The 14,657-nt window shown below is 39.0% G+C and overlaps 1 protein-coding gene across 3 annotated transcripts in view; it reads right to left on the reverse strand.

The window, feature by feature from the left end:
- Positions 1–302: 302 nt before the first annotated feature.
- The window catches only part of LOC141449047 (uncharacterized), an 82,813-nt gene continuing 68,458 nt past the window's right edge, over positions 303–14,657 (reverse strand). For all 3 annotated transcript variants that reach the window (XM_074118074.1, XM_074118075.1, XM_074118076.1), the window contains 8 exons: positions 13,620–13,700; positions 13,428–13,536; positions 13,189–13,347; positions 12,535–12,822; positions 10,993–11,165; positions 10,725–10,867; positions 9,799–10,164; positions 303–9,260 (listed from right to left, as the gene is read on the reverse strand). In XM_074118074.1, coding sequence (XP_073974175.1) covers positions 1,012–9,260; positions 9,799–10,164; positions 10,725–10,867; positions 10,993–11,165; positions 12,535–12,822; positions 13,189–13,347; positions 13,428–13,536; positions 13,620–13,700 — 9,568 coding nt within the window. In that variant the 3' untranslated portion in view covers positions 303–1,011. The remainder of the gene's footprint in view (positions 9,261–9,798; positions 10,165–10,724; positions 10,868–10,992; positions 11,166–12,534; positions 12,823–13,188; positions 13,348–13,427; positions 13,537–13,619; positions 13,701–14,657) is intronic.

The following is a 14,657-nucleotide window of genomic DNA, read 5'->3' on the forward strand; positions in this document are numbered from 1 at the left end:
GACTAATAACGAAGCTGTGAGTAACAACAACGAACATATAATTAAGATATTTATATAAATTCTATCAAACTAAATTCATTGCGATGTCAAACCTGAGAGCACCTACAACAGGGATCATAATTGTATTAAATAAAAGTTAGAGTCTATTTGCAACCATTACACTATCTCTCTGGGCATCTACAGTGTTGCTGTTTTTCTAATTAACGAGATTATATCACTAAAAGAAAAAGAAGAAGTTTTTCCCAACTTTTTTGTTAACCTCCCTGCAGTGGAAAAGGAAAATTATCGGATATTGAGTTGGATGCTTGAAAAAATAAATTTATTCATATATAACTAATCTTAATTTTTTAACATAAAATTTTACAATATGTTTTTGATAATAACTAGAAGTTCACAAAATCTCGCCAAACTCTTAGAGATAATTTCACAGTACAACATAAGTAAAGTATATAATATCAGAATATGTACATGGAATAGTTTTAAAGACACCAAAATTGGAAAAATCTAATAAAACTACCCTCTTATCCTAATCAAATTATGGGAAAGTTAATTGGCAAGCTCTGAGCTTTTCCCAGTGCTAAATTTTCTTTTAGAAAAAATATATAATATCCATTGTTAACTAGACAAATATGTCCATTTTAATCTAAGACCGTAAATTTTTGCATTCAAATGCATACAATAAGAAAGCCGAGGCGCCGTTTAATATAAACTATTTCCTCGATCAGTAATTTTATTTCAAGACAAAGGTGTTGTTAACTTCTCCAATGCATATTTTTCAATTTTGTTCAATTGATCAAATTTGTTCAGTAACTAATAGATATTATATTGAATAATAAGTTGCCACAAAGATAAAGAAAGCATTTCAATTGAATGACGAATTAATCAAATAAATAATAAAACTTGTAAGTTATGAACAAACATTATTACTATTTTATAATTTTGAATTTATATTAAGCGTATGTGTGATCTCTGAAATACTTTATTTACCAATGTGGCTGCCGTTATACATTCTTACACCAACAAATTATTGTCAGAACAAGCAGGTCCTTTCGATGGCCAATTACACGCTCCCAGTTTAGAATCAAAAGCAAGATGTATAGGACAATTGAAGATATTGACAGTGAATCTCTTCTTCTTCTGGTCCCAATCACAACTGTAGAATTTATTACAAAGATGTGGATGTCTGAATAAACCTGGCCTTTGACAATCAATCTGAGATTCCAGAAGTCTACCTCCATTCGCTGTTATTCTTCTGCTTGTTCTTGGAGTTGTCTCAGAGTCCACTGTAACCACTGTCAACGGTGTTGCTGGCGAGGTTGTCAACACGTTCTGAGTTCTTTGTACTGGCTTGATTTCTACTACGGATGGATTTACATCATTATAATCAAAGCTAGTTAATTCTTGAGGTAATGGTGCGCTACTGGTAGGCAAATATTCTCTTGAGGGATCTGGTATAAATAGCTCTCCTTGAGTTTCCGAATTCTTTCTGAGATCCAATGTTTGTGAGTCAGACTTACAACTGCATACAGCGCCAAGCTTGCCTACAAGCAAGGGATTGAAGTCACTCAGGCGAGATACAACAACCACTTTAGTTTTCTTTCTTCCCGTTAATGGTTCTCTTTCCTTTTTAATTACTCCAACAACAGCTTCACCGTCCTTCAGACTAGATACCGTTGTGGAAGATACACCTTCTCTGATAATACCCTGTCCTCCTGCGTGGATTATTTCACCGAAATCTCCAGATACTTGACCTAATAGGCTGCTATCGTCTACATCACCTTCCACATCAACCGCATAATCATCAAGAGCTGTTGTGGAAGGAGTGACTGTAGTTGAATAAAATGTTGGAGAAGTAAGATCCACAGTACTTGAATAAACAGGTTTTACTGTACTAGTGTAAAACGCAGGGTAGTTTTCAGAGGTTGTACCAAGAGGTACTTTGACCTTTTGTTTTCTAACATAATATCCTCCTCTGGAACTTCCATCTTGAAAGCGAACTTTATGCCCCACAGGTGACGCCGTGGTTACTTCAACCACTTGTTGTGGAGTTGAGGATGTAACTAAGGGCAGACCAACTTTCTGTACATCGAACTGTACGTTCAAACCTTCTTCTTCTACACCAAGAGGAACAGTCTGTACAGTGTCCAAACCTAAAGGTAATTTAATAGCAGGTCTCACGGTGCTAACTTCTGGTACTACAACAGGTGATAGAGGAGCATTTACAATTCCAGAATCGTGCACTGCAATAATTGGTTTTTGGTAATTGTTAGCTTCAAAGTACTCTTCGAAATAGGTACCAACGGGAGGTTTTTCAGGTCGAGACGTTACAAAGGCTTTCTGTTGAACTACAGGTACCTGAGAAGTTAAAGTGACATCAGGTTGTTCTTTGATTAAATTGTAACTTAATATTGTTTTGGGCTCTTCTGATTTTATGTAATGAACTTCTTGGAGTGGAACAGCAGGCGTAGTGCTAGTTACGGTGACGGGAGAAACAGTTTTATGTACAACTGGTTGGTAGCTCACTACTGAAGGTGCTTGAGAAACGATATTTGTCTTAATTAATGGCTCCTGAGAGTATGTGACTGTTGCTGGAGCTGGAGTCACTACAGATGCTATTGGTTTAATAGTTTGAGTTTTTATAAAGGTCTGTGGATAATTGGAAATAGGTAATTTGATCGTGTTAACTACATCTGGAAGAGGCTTAACGTAACTGAAGCTCACAGCCGGTTGACCATATTGTACTGGACTTAATGGAACTGCAGGAGTACTTGTAACTGTTACTGGGCTTAATGTTTGTGTTTTGATAAAGGGTTCTTGATATTGTACAACAGAGGGTGCTGCAGTGCTCACCGTAAATGGTTGGGGTTTAGAATATGTGTAAGACAGTTTAGGTTCAACTGGTCTAACAAATTGCACAGTATCTAAAGGTGCCGCTGTAGTACTAGTAAAGGTGGGTGGGCTAATTTTTTGAGTTTTGATAAATGGTTGTTTATACGATACTAAAGCTGGAGCAGGAGTAGTAACTACCAAAGGCCTTACTGGAATTTCTGGTGTTTTAAGTTCTGGTTGCTGGAAACCAATGGGAGCTGATGTAGATACTGTTTGCAAAGGTTGTCTTTCAAAGGTATAAGGGAATACAGGTTTAGGTTGGACTGGCCTGACATACTGAACAGGATTAAGTGGAACAACTGGCGCACTTGTTACAAGGGTTTTTGTTTGTAAAACAGGTTGAGAATATGAATAACCGACTACTGGAGTTGCAGGGGTACTACCAGATAAGAGATTGGTTTGGCCAACAAGCGTTCCAGTTTGAGTCAATACCACAGGTTGACCGTCTGGACGAAATGATACTCTCTTTTCGGGCGTTTCAAATAGATTTACCGGTTTAGGATAAGCATAACCAAGAGACTGTTGATAAGATGGTAGTGCCTTTCCGGTTACATATTGCACCGTTTGAGGGGCTACAGTTTCGCTTTGAACACCAATCTTAGAGTCGTCAATGAAAGGATCGGGAGTGCTAAAGCCTATTGGTTGGATGGGTTGTGTTTTATAAACGGGCTTCTGATAAGTGTAGCTTACTACTGGTGGTGAAGGTGTACTTACATAAGCGTTCGGCACATATTGCACAGGACTTAGCGGTACAGCAGGGCTGCTAGACACAACAATGGGACGTACAGTCTGTGTCTTTATAAGTGGTTGTTGGTAAGATATGAATGGTGTTGATGTAGTACTAGAAATAGTGACAGGACGCAGCGTCTGTGTATGTATTGCAGGTTGAGCAGTTTCTATTGAAGCTACAGAAGCGACAGGAACCTGTTGTTTATATGAATAACTAACAACTGGAGGTGCCGGAGTGGATGAGACAGTTATTGGACTTACTGTCTGGGCCACGCTGCAAGAAGCGCAATAAACATTTTGCTGTTCTGCCTGCTGCGATGGAGAAATGATTCTAGGTGCATAGCTAACCGCCCCCAAAGGTACTGGAGTGCTAGTAACCGTTAATGGTCGATCAGTTTGGGCTGTAACAAAAGGTTGTGCATAGGAGGAAACAAAAGGATCTTGATATTTAAAGGAATAACTAGGAAGACGAGAGCCTGGGATGCCGACGAATTGTTTTTGAGCATATTGTACAGGGCTTAATGGAACTAAGGGAGTGCTGGCTACTGTAATAGGACGAACGGTTTGAGTTTTGATGTACGGTTGTTGCACGTAGGAAACTGCCGGAGCTTCTGGAACAGCTACCCCAACAGGCCTTACTACAGATGGGACATGAGTGCTAACGACTGTCTTTTGTCCATAAGGTACTACAGGACTGAATAGTCCAGCTCCTGGACGAATAGTTTGCGTTCCAAATGCAGGCTGAGCGACTGATACTGCAGGTGCCAATGGAACGTGTGAATAGCTAACAACTGGGGGCGCTGGAGTGCTGACGTATTGCTTTTGTGCATATTGTACAGGACTCAATGGAACTACGGGAGTACTGGCTACTGTAATAGGACGGACGGTTTGCGTTTTGATGTATGGTTGTTGCACGTAGGACACTGCTGGAGCTCCAGGAACAGCTACCCCAAGTGGCCTTACTACAGATGGGGCATGAGTACTTACGATTGACTTTTGTCCGTAAGGTACTACAGGACTGACTAGTCCTGCTACTGGACGAACAGTCTGTGTTCCAAGTACAGGTTGTGCGACTGATACTGCAGGTGCCAAAGGAACCTGTGAATAACTAACAACTGAGGGCGCTGGAGTGCTGACGAATTGTGATTGGGCATATTGTACAGGGCTCAATGGAACTACAGGAGTACTGGATACAGTAATAGGACGAACGGTTTGGGTTTTGATGTACGGTTGTTGCACATAAGATACTGCTGGAACTCCAGGTACAGCAACGCCAACAGGCCTTACTACAGATGGGACATGAGTGCTTACAACAGCCTTTTGTCCATAAGGTAGTACAGGACCGACTAGACCAGCTACTGGACGAACAGTCTGCGTTCCAAATGCAGGCTGAGCGACTGATACTGCAGGTGCCAAAGGAACCTGGGAATAACTAACAACTGAGGGAGCTGGAGTGCTGACGAATTGCCTTTGTGCATATTGTACGGGACTCAATGGAACTACAGGAGTACTGGATACAGTAATAGGACGAACGGTTTGGGTTTTAATGTAAGGTTGTTGCGCATAAGATACTGCTGGAACTCCAGGTACAGCGACCCCAACAGGCCTTACTACAGATGGGACATGAGTGCTTACAACAGCCTTTTGTCCATAAGGTAGTACAGGACTGAGTAGACCAGCTACTGGACGAACAGTCTGCGTTCCAAATGCAGGCTGAGCGACTGATATGGCAGGTGACAAAGGAACCTGTGAATAACTAACAACTGAGGGCGCTGGTGTGCTGACGAATTGCCTTTGTGCATATTGTACGGGACTCAATGGAACTACAGGAGTACTGGATACAGTAATAGGACGAACGGTTTGGGTTTTGATGTAAGGTTGTTGAACATAAGACACTGCTGGTGCTCCTTGAACAGCAACCCCAACTGGCCTCACAACAGATGGGACATGAGTGCTAACGACTGACTTTTGTCCATAAGGTACTACGGGACTGACCAGTCCTACAACCGGACGAACAGTCTGTGTTCCAAGTACAGGTTGAGCGACTGAAACCGCTGGTATGGAAGGACCATGTGAATAACTAACAACTGGTGGTGCTTGGGTACTGACGAATTGTGTTTGGGCATATTGCACAGGGCTCAATGGAACTACAGGAGTACTGGATACTGTAATAGGACGAACGGTTTGGGTTTTGATGTACGGTTGTTGCACATAAGACACTACTGGAGCTCCAGGTACAGCAACGCCAACAGGCCTTACTACAGATGGGACATGAGTGCTTACAACAGCCTTTTGCCCATAAGGTACTACAGGGCTGACTAGCCCAGCTACTGGACGAACAGTCTGCGTTCCAAATGCAGGCTGAGCGACTGATACCGCCGGTGCCAATGGAACATGTGAATAGCTAACAACTGGTGGTGCTGGGGTACTGACGAATTGTGTTTGGGCATATTTTACAGGGCTCAAAGGAACTACAGGAGTACTGGGCACTGAAATAGGACGAACGGTTTGGGTTTTGATGTACGGTTGTTGTACGTACGACACTGCTGGAGCTCCAGATACAGCAACGCCAACAGGGCTAACTACAGATGGGATATGAGTGCTTACGACAGACTTTTGTCCATAATGTAGTATTGGACTGGCTAGTCCAGCTACTGGACGAACAGTCTGCGTTCCAAATGCAGGCTGAGCGACTGATACTGCAGGTGCCAAAGGAATATTTGAATAACTAACAACTGAGGGCGCTGGGGTACTGAAGTATTGTTTTTGTGCATATTGTACGGGACTCAAGGGAACTACAGGAGTACCGGATACTGTAATAGGACGAACGGTTTGGGTTTTGAGGTACGGTTGTTGTACGTAGGACACTGCTGGAGCTCCAGGTACAGCAACGCCAACAGGCCTTACTATAGATGGGATATGAGTGCTAACGGCACCCTTTTGTCCATAAGATACTACAGGACTGACCAGTCCTGCCGCTGGATGAACAGTCTGCGTTCCAAATGCAGGTTGAGCGACTGATACTGCAGGTGCCAATGGAACATGTGAATAGCTAACAACTGGTGGTGTTGGGGTACTAACGAAATGTGTTTGGGCATATTGTACGGGACTCAATGGAACTACAGGAGTACTGGACACAGTAATAGGACGGACGGTTTGGGTTTTGATGTACGGTTGTTGTACGTAGGACACTGCTGGAGCTCCAGGTACAGCTACGCCAACAGGCCTTACTATAGATGGGACATGAGTGCTAACGGCACTCTTTTCTCCATAAGGTACTACAGGACTGACTAGTCCTGCTACTGGACGAACAGTCTGCGTTCCAAATGCAGGTTGAGCGACTGATACTGCAGGTGCCAATGGAACATGTGAATAGCTAACAACTGGTGGTGTTGGGGTACTGACGAAATGTGTTTGGGCATATTGTACAGGGCTCAATGGAACTACAGGTGTACTGGATACAGTAATAGGACGAACGGTTTGGGTTTTGATGTACGGTTGTTGTACGTAGGACACTGCTGGGGCACCAGGTACAGCAACGCCAACTGGCCTTACTACCGATGGGACATGAGTGCTTACGACAGCCTTTTGTCCATAATGTAGTACTGGACTGGCTAGTCCTGAAACCGGATGAACTGTCTGTGTTCCAAGTACAGGTTGGGCGACTGAAACCGCAGGTGCCAAAGGAACATGTGAATAACTAACAACTGGGGGCGCTGGAGTGCTGTCAAATTGTTTTTGTCCGTATTGTACGGGACTCAATGGAACTATGGGAGTACCGGATACTGTAATAGGACGAACGGTTTGGGTTTTGATGTAAGGTTGTTGCACGTAGGATACTGCTGGAGCTTCAGGAACAGCTACCCCAAGTGGCCTTACTACAGATGGGACATGAGTGCTAACGGCACCCTTTTGTCCATAAGATACTACAGGACTGACCAGTCCTGCCGCTGGATGAACAGTCTGCCCACCTAGAGCAGGTTGAACGACTGATACCGCAGATGCCAAAGGAACATGTGAATAACTAACAACTGGTGGTGCTGGGGTACTGACGAAATGTGTTTGGGCATATTGTACGGGACTCAATGGAACTACAGGAGTACTGGACACAGTAATAGGACGGATGGTTTGGGTTTTGATGTACGGTTGTTGCACATAAGACACTGCTGGAGCTCCAGGTACAGCTACGCCGACAGGCCTTACTACAGATGGGAAATTGGTTAAAGGTCGCACAGTTTGTGATGATAACGATGGTGTGCCTAGAATTACTGGCTGTATCTTTCCTACTGGGAAGCTGGATCCTGCAGCTGATGGGCTTACCCCTGTCTTATATTGATATCCCACTAATTGTGGTGTGGGAGTAGACACGGACACTACGGGTCTTACTGCTGGTTGGATGTATTGAACAGATTTCAGAGGCACTGATGGTACACTGCTTACGGTAATGGGGCTTATCTTTACACCGGGTTGAATCGCACTTAATCTTGTCGCACCGTAAGGGTGAACAACAGGAGCGCTTGGTTGATATAAATCTGCCTGATTCAATTTTATGCCATACGTGCTTGCAGGAACATACGTTTTAAAACCTGGCTGATAGTAGCCACCTCCGTAATCTCCTCTAGTGTCATGAATATAAGCACCATCTCCGTAGGAAACACCCACTCCTGGTACTCCATACAAATTGGTTTTTAATGTGGTACCACTACCAACTTTGTATTTACCTCCGTAATACGTGCTATCATAATCACCTAGGTTATCATGAATGTACGGTACGGCATAGTCTCCGCTACTATCATGCACGTAAACACCACTGTTTATTAAGTTTATATCAGCTGAAGTTTTTAACTTTGGCCCAAGCAACGTTTTTGTTCCAACAGCAATGCCTTGAGGCCCTAAAGTTCCTGAGCCAGTAACACCTCTCAGATCGTGAACAAATCCTCCACTAGTATCAACATATGTGGATTGTGGAACAGTCTTTATTCCAGCCAGGCCCACTACAGTTCCAGGAACTGCGCCTGCTGCATATATTCTTTGACCACCTCTGCTTTCAGTTACTGTTTTGAGACCACTGTCGTAAACGTAGGGTCCACTTGTGTCGCCTCTACTATCATGTACGTAAGCACCATATCCTCCAGTTAAAACATTTCCTCTTGGGACATACAATCCTTCTCGCTGAGCTCCAGTTAATGAAATACCTTGGGCAAGCCTACCTCTGCTGAGTACAGGCACAGTTTTTACAAATCCATCATGTACGTAAGCCCCTCCAGTATCACCTCTACCATCGTGTGCATATGTGCCACTACTTACTACACTTCCTGGAGCTAAATTATTGCTATCGTAGACAACAGTGCCTACAATATTTTGTGAAGGTAATTTCCCGACAGCTTCATCACCGGAATATCTGGACGAGTACTCCCCTTCATGTCTATATTCACCGCCAGTGTCTCCAGTAGGATCATGTACATAAGCTCCGCTATTATCTTCCACGTATTGCCCATTTTGATCTACAGCACCAAGATTTGAAGAGCCTAATCCCAAAGAATATGTTGGACCGCCGCGAAGATAACTACCTCTTGATGCATCTACTCCAGTGGCATATGTTCCTGCATTCTGATCAGCGATACCTGACAGTAGTGTGGTACCTGTAAGTACAAAAATTTTGTGAGACAGTTGAAATATCAAAAATTCATACATTTATGTTCTATCGCTTTTTGGCACCCTTCTTTATTGTATTCGTGAGGAAATTCCCAGTGCTGGATTCGAACCCATGATTCCGCGTAGGAATCCAATATACGCTAACTATTGAGCTAATAATTTCTTTCCTGCCGAATGGAAAAATCTGCAAGATAAAAAGACCAACAAGTATTTTATATTAAGTTTATTTTCAACATGTAATTATTAATTTCAAAAAGTATAAACCGTAAGAGTTTGAGTTTTTAATATTGTTGTACATATCGGCGACCTTAATTACACATCAGCCCGTTCAAATTGATCCAAAAAGGAAAAAGAGGAAAAGGTAGTAAATTACTTTTCTATGTTTTTAAATCATTTAAACAAGAGAATAAGAAATGGTGGACTCAAAGACAATTAACATCTAATTACGTACCAAAGCAATGTATTCATTGTAATGAAGATAATTATAATAATTATAATTTAATATGTTCAAATATTTAATCTTACCTAAAACTAGACCACCTGGCCCTCCAGATATTCGTCCACCAGATACTTGTGCGTCGGAAACATCAGCATAAGCTGGCCTAAGTCTACCTTCTAATATATCTCCAGGATATAAAGAAGCAGTTGAAATAACTCCAACATGACCAGATCCACAACCGGGTACCTTCCACGGCCAGTCACATACCAAACGTGAATTATCGAACACTAACCCAAAGGGGCATCGGAACTCATAAGCTGTAGGAGGAGTGGTGCCATCTCTCTGATGGTCAAGACAAGCAAAGAACCAACGACAGTTTTCTGGATCTGCGAAATAGCCTTCAGCGTTACACGCAAATCTATTCCTGGGGACAGGTGCAATTTCGCTGGACCCTGCAAAAGTGGAAGTATAATTTTAAATTACAAAAAAACCCACGAAGTGTACAAATTGTGAAGTAGTAAATTCCAATAATTCTTTAGATGAATATCTGATTTCTGGTAAGAAAATTTTATACAACTTTTATTCTCTAGCATTTCTTTAAAAAATGTGCATTAATAAAGCCAATTAAATCATTTTCAATTTAAGGCCAATGAAAAATCAAAGAGAACTAAAAGAAATATAGAAATGAATTGCAGAACATAGTTGAAACAGGTAAATTTTGCTTTTTATTTATTTGTAAGCCCAACTTTTTTCACATCTTTTTTCTGAAGGGATCAACCCTCTTTAGAAAACTATCAAATTTCAAAAAATCAGCCGTAGAGTGCACTTTTAAACATTAACAAAAATTTTACTTGTAATAAATTTATTGAAAAAATAAATATTTATTCAAAAATTAGTTCTATATTTTAGTGCAATCTATAAGTGAACTTGTTTTTTCTGTAAGAGCATGTGAGACTCTACGTTAATCTGTATATTTGTAACTGCTAATAATTTGTACGCTTAGAGACGTTACCTTTGCAAGGTGAAGCGTCACGAAGTGAGCCTGGCCATACACAAACTTCGTATTTTTCGTCAAAGGCTAATCCGGCAGGGCAGTCATATTCGAATACTGTAAAGTCTGATGAGTATTGGTTGAATTTAACGCAACGGTAAAATCTGAAATTAAGTTTAGCAATGTTTAAGTAATAAATAAAATAACAACTTTGTCCATTTGAACTTAAACTACAGAAGCTCCTTGATATTATAAACATGAAACTGTTACGCTATTATATGAACAGTACCTATTACATCCTGAAGGATGAGTGAAGAAACCCTGTCTAGAACATTGGAACTCAGTTTTTGCTTCTTTTCTCACAACGTGCACCGCTCCAGCACGATCCACAACTCGTACAATTCTATAAGGAGACAAATGGACGTCCGCGCCGAAAGGCAGAAGGGAATTATGAATCTGATCCTGAAAATTTTACACAAAATACTATGAAATCATATTTAATTATTTATTCTGGTTTTTATTAGATTTAAATACCTATAGTCACTTCACAGTTACGTACATACCCCAGACGGATATGTGAGATTAGAAACTGGACAACATTATTTAAGAACCCAAATGTACAAAATAATTTTGAAATAGTGGTGTAAATTATTAAAAATGCCTACAGATTTTCTATCAAGGTTACGTTAAATGAGGCGAATTTTCGGATGTTCTAAGGCAGCCATTTAATTGGGGTAATTCTTTAACGAGGGTTTTTGTTAGAAATAGGAGCATATGATGTTTAGGAATTAAAAAATTTCTCAATCAATACGTTCTAATTATTAGAGAATACTAGCTTTTTCATTATCATCGAATATATCTTAAAATAATGGAGGCAGTTCGACCCAACCAACCAAGAATTAGGCAAAAATGTTTTATTGCCTATTTGTCGTGATTATAAGCAATATTATTTAGTTTGCACCAGAAACCATAATGGAAACTCATTATAAATATTGTGCTAGAGTTGTTCTGCCTGGTATTTTGATATTTGATAGCTAAGTAGTAACAAGTCTTCGAGATATGTCCCTTTGAAATTAGAGACGTAGAGTTACGTTAAAGTTGGTATCCATCACAACCTAATAAAGATTATTCCTAAAACTATAATTTTACAGGAAAGAAAATCTTACAAGAGCCCAACTTAAACGAAATAGAATAGAATTATTAAAACAAAATATATGCTGAATTTGATGACAATTGGAAAAAACTACGAAGTAAGGGTGAAGAATCTTAAGATCCACTTTTAATGAGTAAAGAAAATGTAATAAAAAAAAAAAAAGAGATGTGATAATTTTGTGTGAATTTCTTATTCTTTTGATAATTGTTATTTTCTTTTATCTGCTTTACTTCTGCTTAAAAAAAATCACACCATTTTAAATAGGTGTAACAAAAAAGAGTTAATCTTTTATTTACATTACATAGTTATGATTTGGAGCCAGTACTCTTGACAACGTGAAGGCACATTTTCACTAGACTAATATTTTTGTTTTGATTCTAAAAATGTCTATATTATTAAAAATAAATTTAAGGAGAACTTTTCAGACATCGCTAGAATTGAATGTTCAATTAATAATTTTTTTTTTTTAGTTGTAAAAAATCTGAAAACTGTCTTTCAAAAAAAAGAATATAATCTCACTTGTCATTTTTACATCATATATGTTAAGAGAGTTAAAAAACCATTATCTGGCATAACAATATTGCCGCTGTTTTTAAAAGTATACTAATATATTTTCTAAAAAATAACATTAAGAGAGATAATAATTGTAATTGCAATACATTAAGAGAGTAATAATACCTGGAGAGATAATAATTGTGCAGCTCTAGATTTCCTAGCTAAATTAGTAAAAGTGTAGTGAATGGTATCAAGGAGCGGTCTTGCTGAACAGGAATGTGTCCAGTCATCATGCTCTGAAGACACGACAGACAGACCGGCTAGTTCTCTTAGTAAAATGTATTTCGCTTTAATAGATGTACTGGTGGTATCGTCGAATGCCATCCAATCAGTCCCTTTGTAAGCGTAAGGGGCGGTCATATCTTCTTCCCTTTCCAGGGTCCAGCCACCTTCCTCCATCATCTTACAAAACTGAAATAAGAACAAATTTATGAGCACAATTTTATGATCTTTCTACTCCCTAATTACAATTTTTTTACGAAATAAGATTCTCTGGTTTAAGTTTAATTATTACTTCTTCTATGCAGCCAAATTAATCCAGGTGTAACTGACTAATAAATGTGTTAAAAAATACAGGATCTTAGAATATATCACTCTGGAAAATGTGGAGATGAATCTCATTTAGCCAGTGTCAGACGGAAGAAAAAGTTATAAGAAATTCAGTCAAATTAATAATGATAGTTATAATATTAGATAAATCACATAACATATAACGAGTACATATGGTTTTCTTTATATGTTAAAAAAATATACACAGAAGACAAATTTTTCACAGACCTGGGCTTGTGATATCTTGATAGGCAATGCCATAACTGGATCTCTGGGCATGTTTTTCTTGGGACTTTTCAGTCTGAATTTTAAAACATAGGCTGGAAGCGCTACGATTAACTTCTCGTGTTCAGCGCCAAGTCCAGAAAGCAAATCAACAAGTGAATCCTTTACAAATAAATTAGAGTTTATTAATACTAATCAATAAATTCAAAAAATTAATGCCAGCTATTTCCAGTTTAACTGACCGCATTTAAAATATCATCAATGCCCATTAAACGACTGGGATGGTAAGCCAGACCTTGCTCAGTCGAATCGGTCAAATTTTCGCTAGGCACGACGAAATAATTAATGTACCTGCAAAATACGATGTTTTATTATCAACAACATAAATATTACCAGTTATAGCCAAGATAGGGGTGGTTTTGTAATAGGCTTACTTTGTAAGTGCTTTCAGGTCGTAATGTTTTGCTAATTTTTGTGGATCTGATGGAAGTTCCATAAAAATTTCCAATCCATCACTGAAAAATATAATTTTGCATTAGTATTTACAAAATAGTTGATAACAATTTCTTATAACTAGCTTTGACATAATCGAAATCTTCATTTGGGAATTACTGAACAAAATGAAAAAGTTCTCTTTTGAACTTAAATTGATGCCATAAATTTGTAATTTTTGTCTTATTAAAATGAATTTACGATCTTGAAAGGAGTTCATACTCTTTTAATGGGAGCCGAGAGTACGTTTGGTGGAGAATTGGCAAAAATGGGTACCCGATATTAACTTTTCTTTCCTAATTGAACTCCATTCATCAGCATCTTAAAGATCAAGTATCTTTATTGTTGATGGGCCTTTTCTATTGATAAACTATGGAGAGAGAAAACTCAAGAATAGTGTTTTAAAACAAAGCAATGAAAATAATGCAGAAAGCGCCTAAATTCACTCTCGAGACTTCTAGAAAGCACCAAATTTATTATTATTTTCTTTCAGGCGCGACAATATCTAAGGTCATTTTTTATGAAAAGCGAAAAATCAACGATAAAAGATACTATCAATGATAAAATTAAACAAACTAACTGTGATACGGAAATTCAGTTCAAAAATACTAAATTTATGTTTCTGTTTTTTCCAGAGGAACTGAAAATAAAAATTAAAAAAAAAGAAAAGAACTCTAAAACAAAAAGGTCCTGAACGTTACTCTGCATAATCAAACAGATTAAACGAGAGTAAAGTTATCTCAGTCTGAGTTCATTACTGTTATATTTTAAACAAAATATAATAAACAGAAATTCACCATTGGAAGTTTTTTGAAACAAAAGTCTTCGACGAATTTTAACCCAATATCCAATAGGTAACATTGGTCCAGTTTAGGACATACCTAAAACATCTCTTCTTTCAGAACTCCCCTTAAATAGAATTTTCCTGCCGAAAACTCATTAGGGAAATCATCAGAGGAAGTTGTAACGATCTAAACAAG

This window comes from Rhodnius prolixus, unplaced genomic scaffold (assembly GCF_049639745.1).
Source record: "Rhodnius prolixus isolate KJV_2025 unplaced genomic scaffold, Rpr scaffold_2, whole genome shotgun sequence".
Classification (NCBI taxonomy): Eukaryota; Metazoa; Arthropoda; class Insecta; order Hemiptera; family Reduviidae; genus Rhodnius; species Rhodnius prolixus.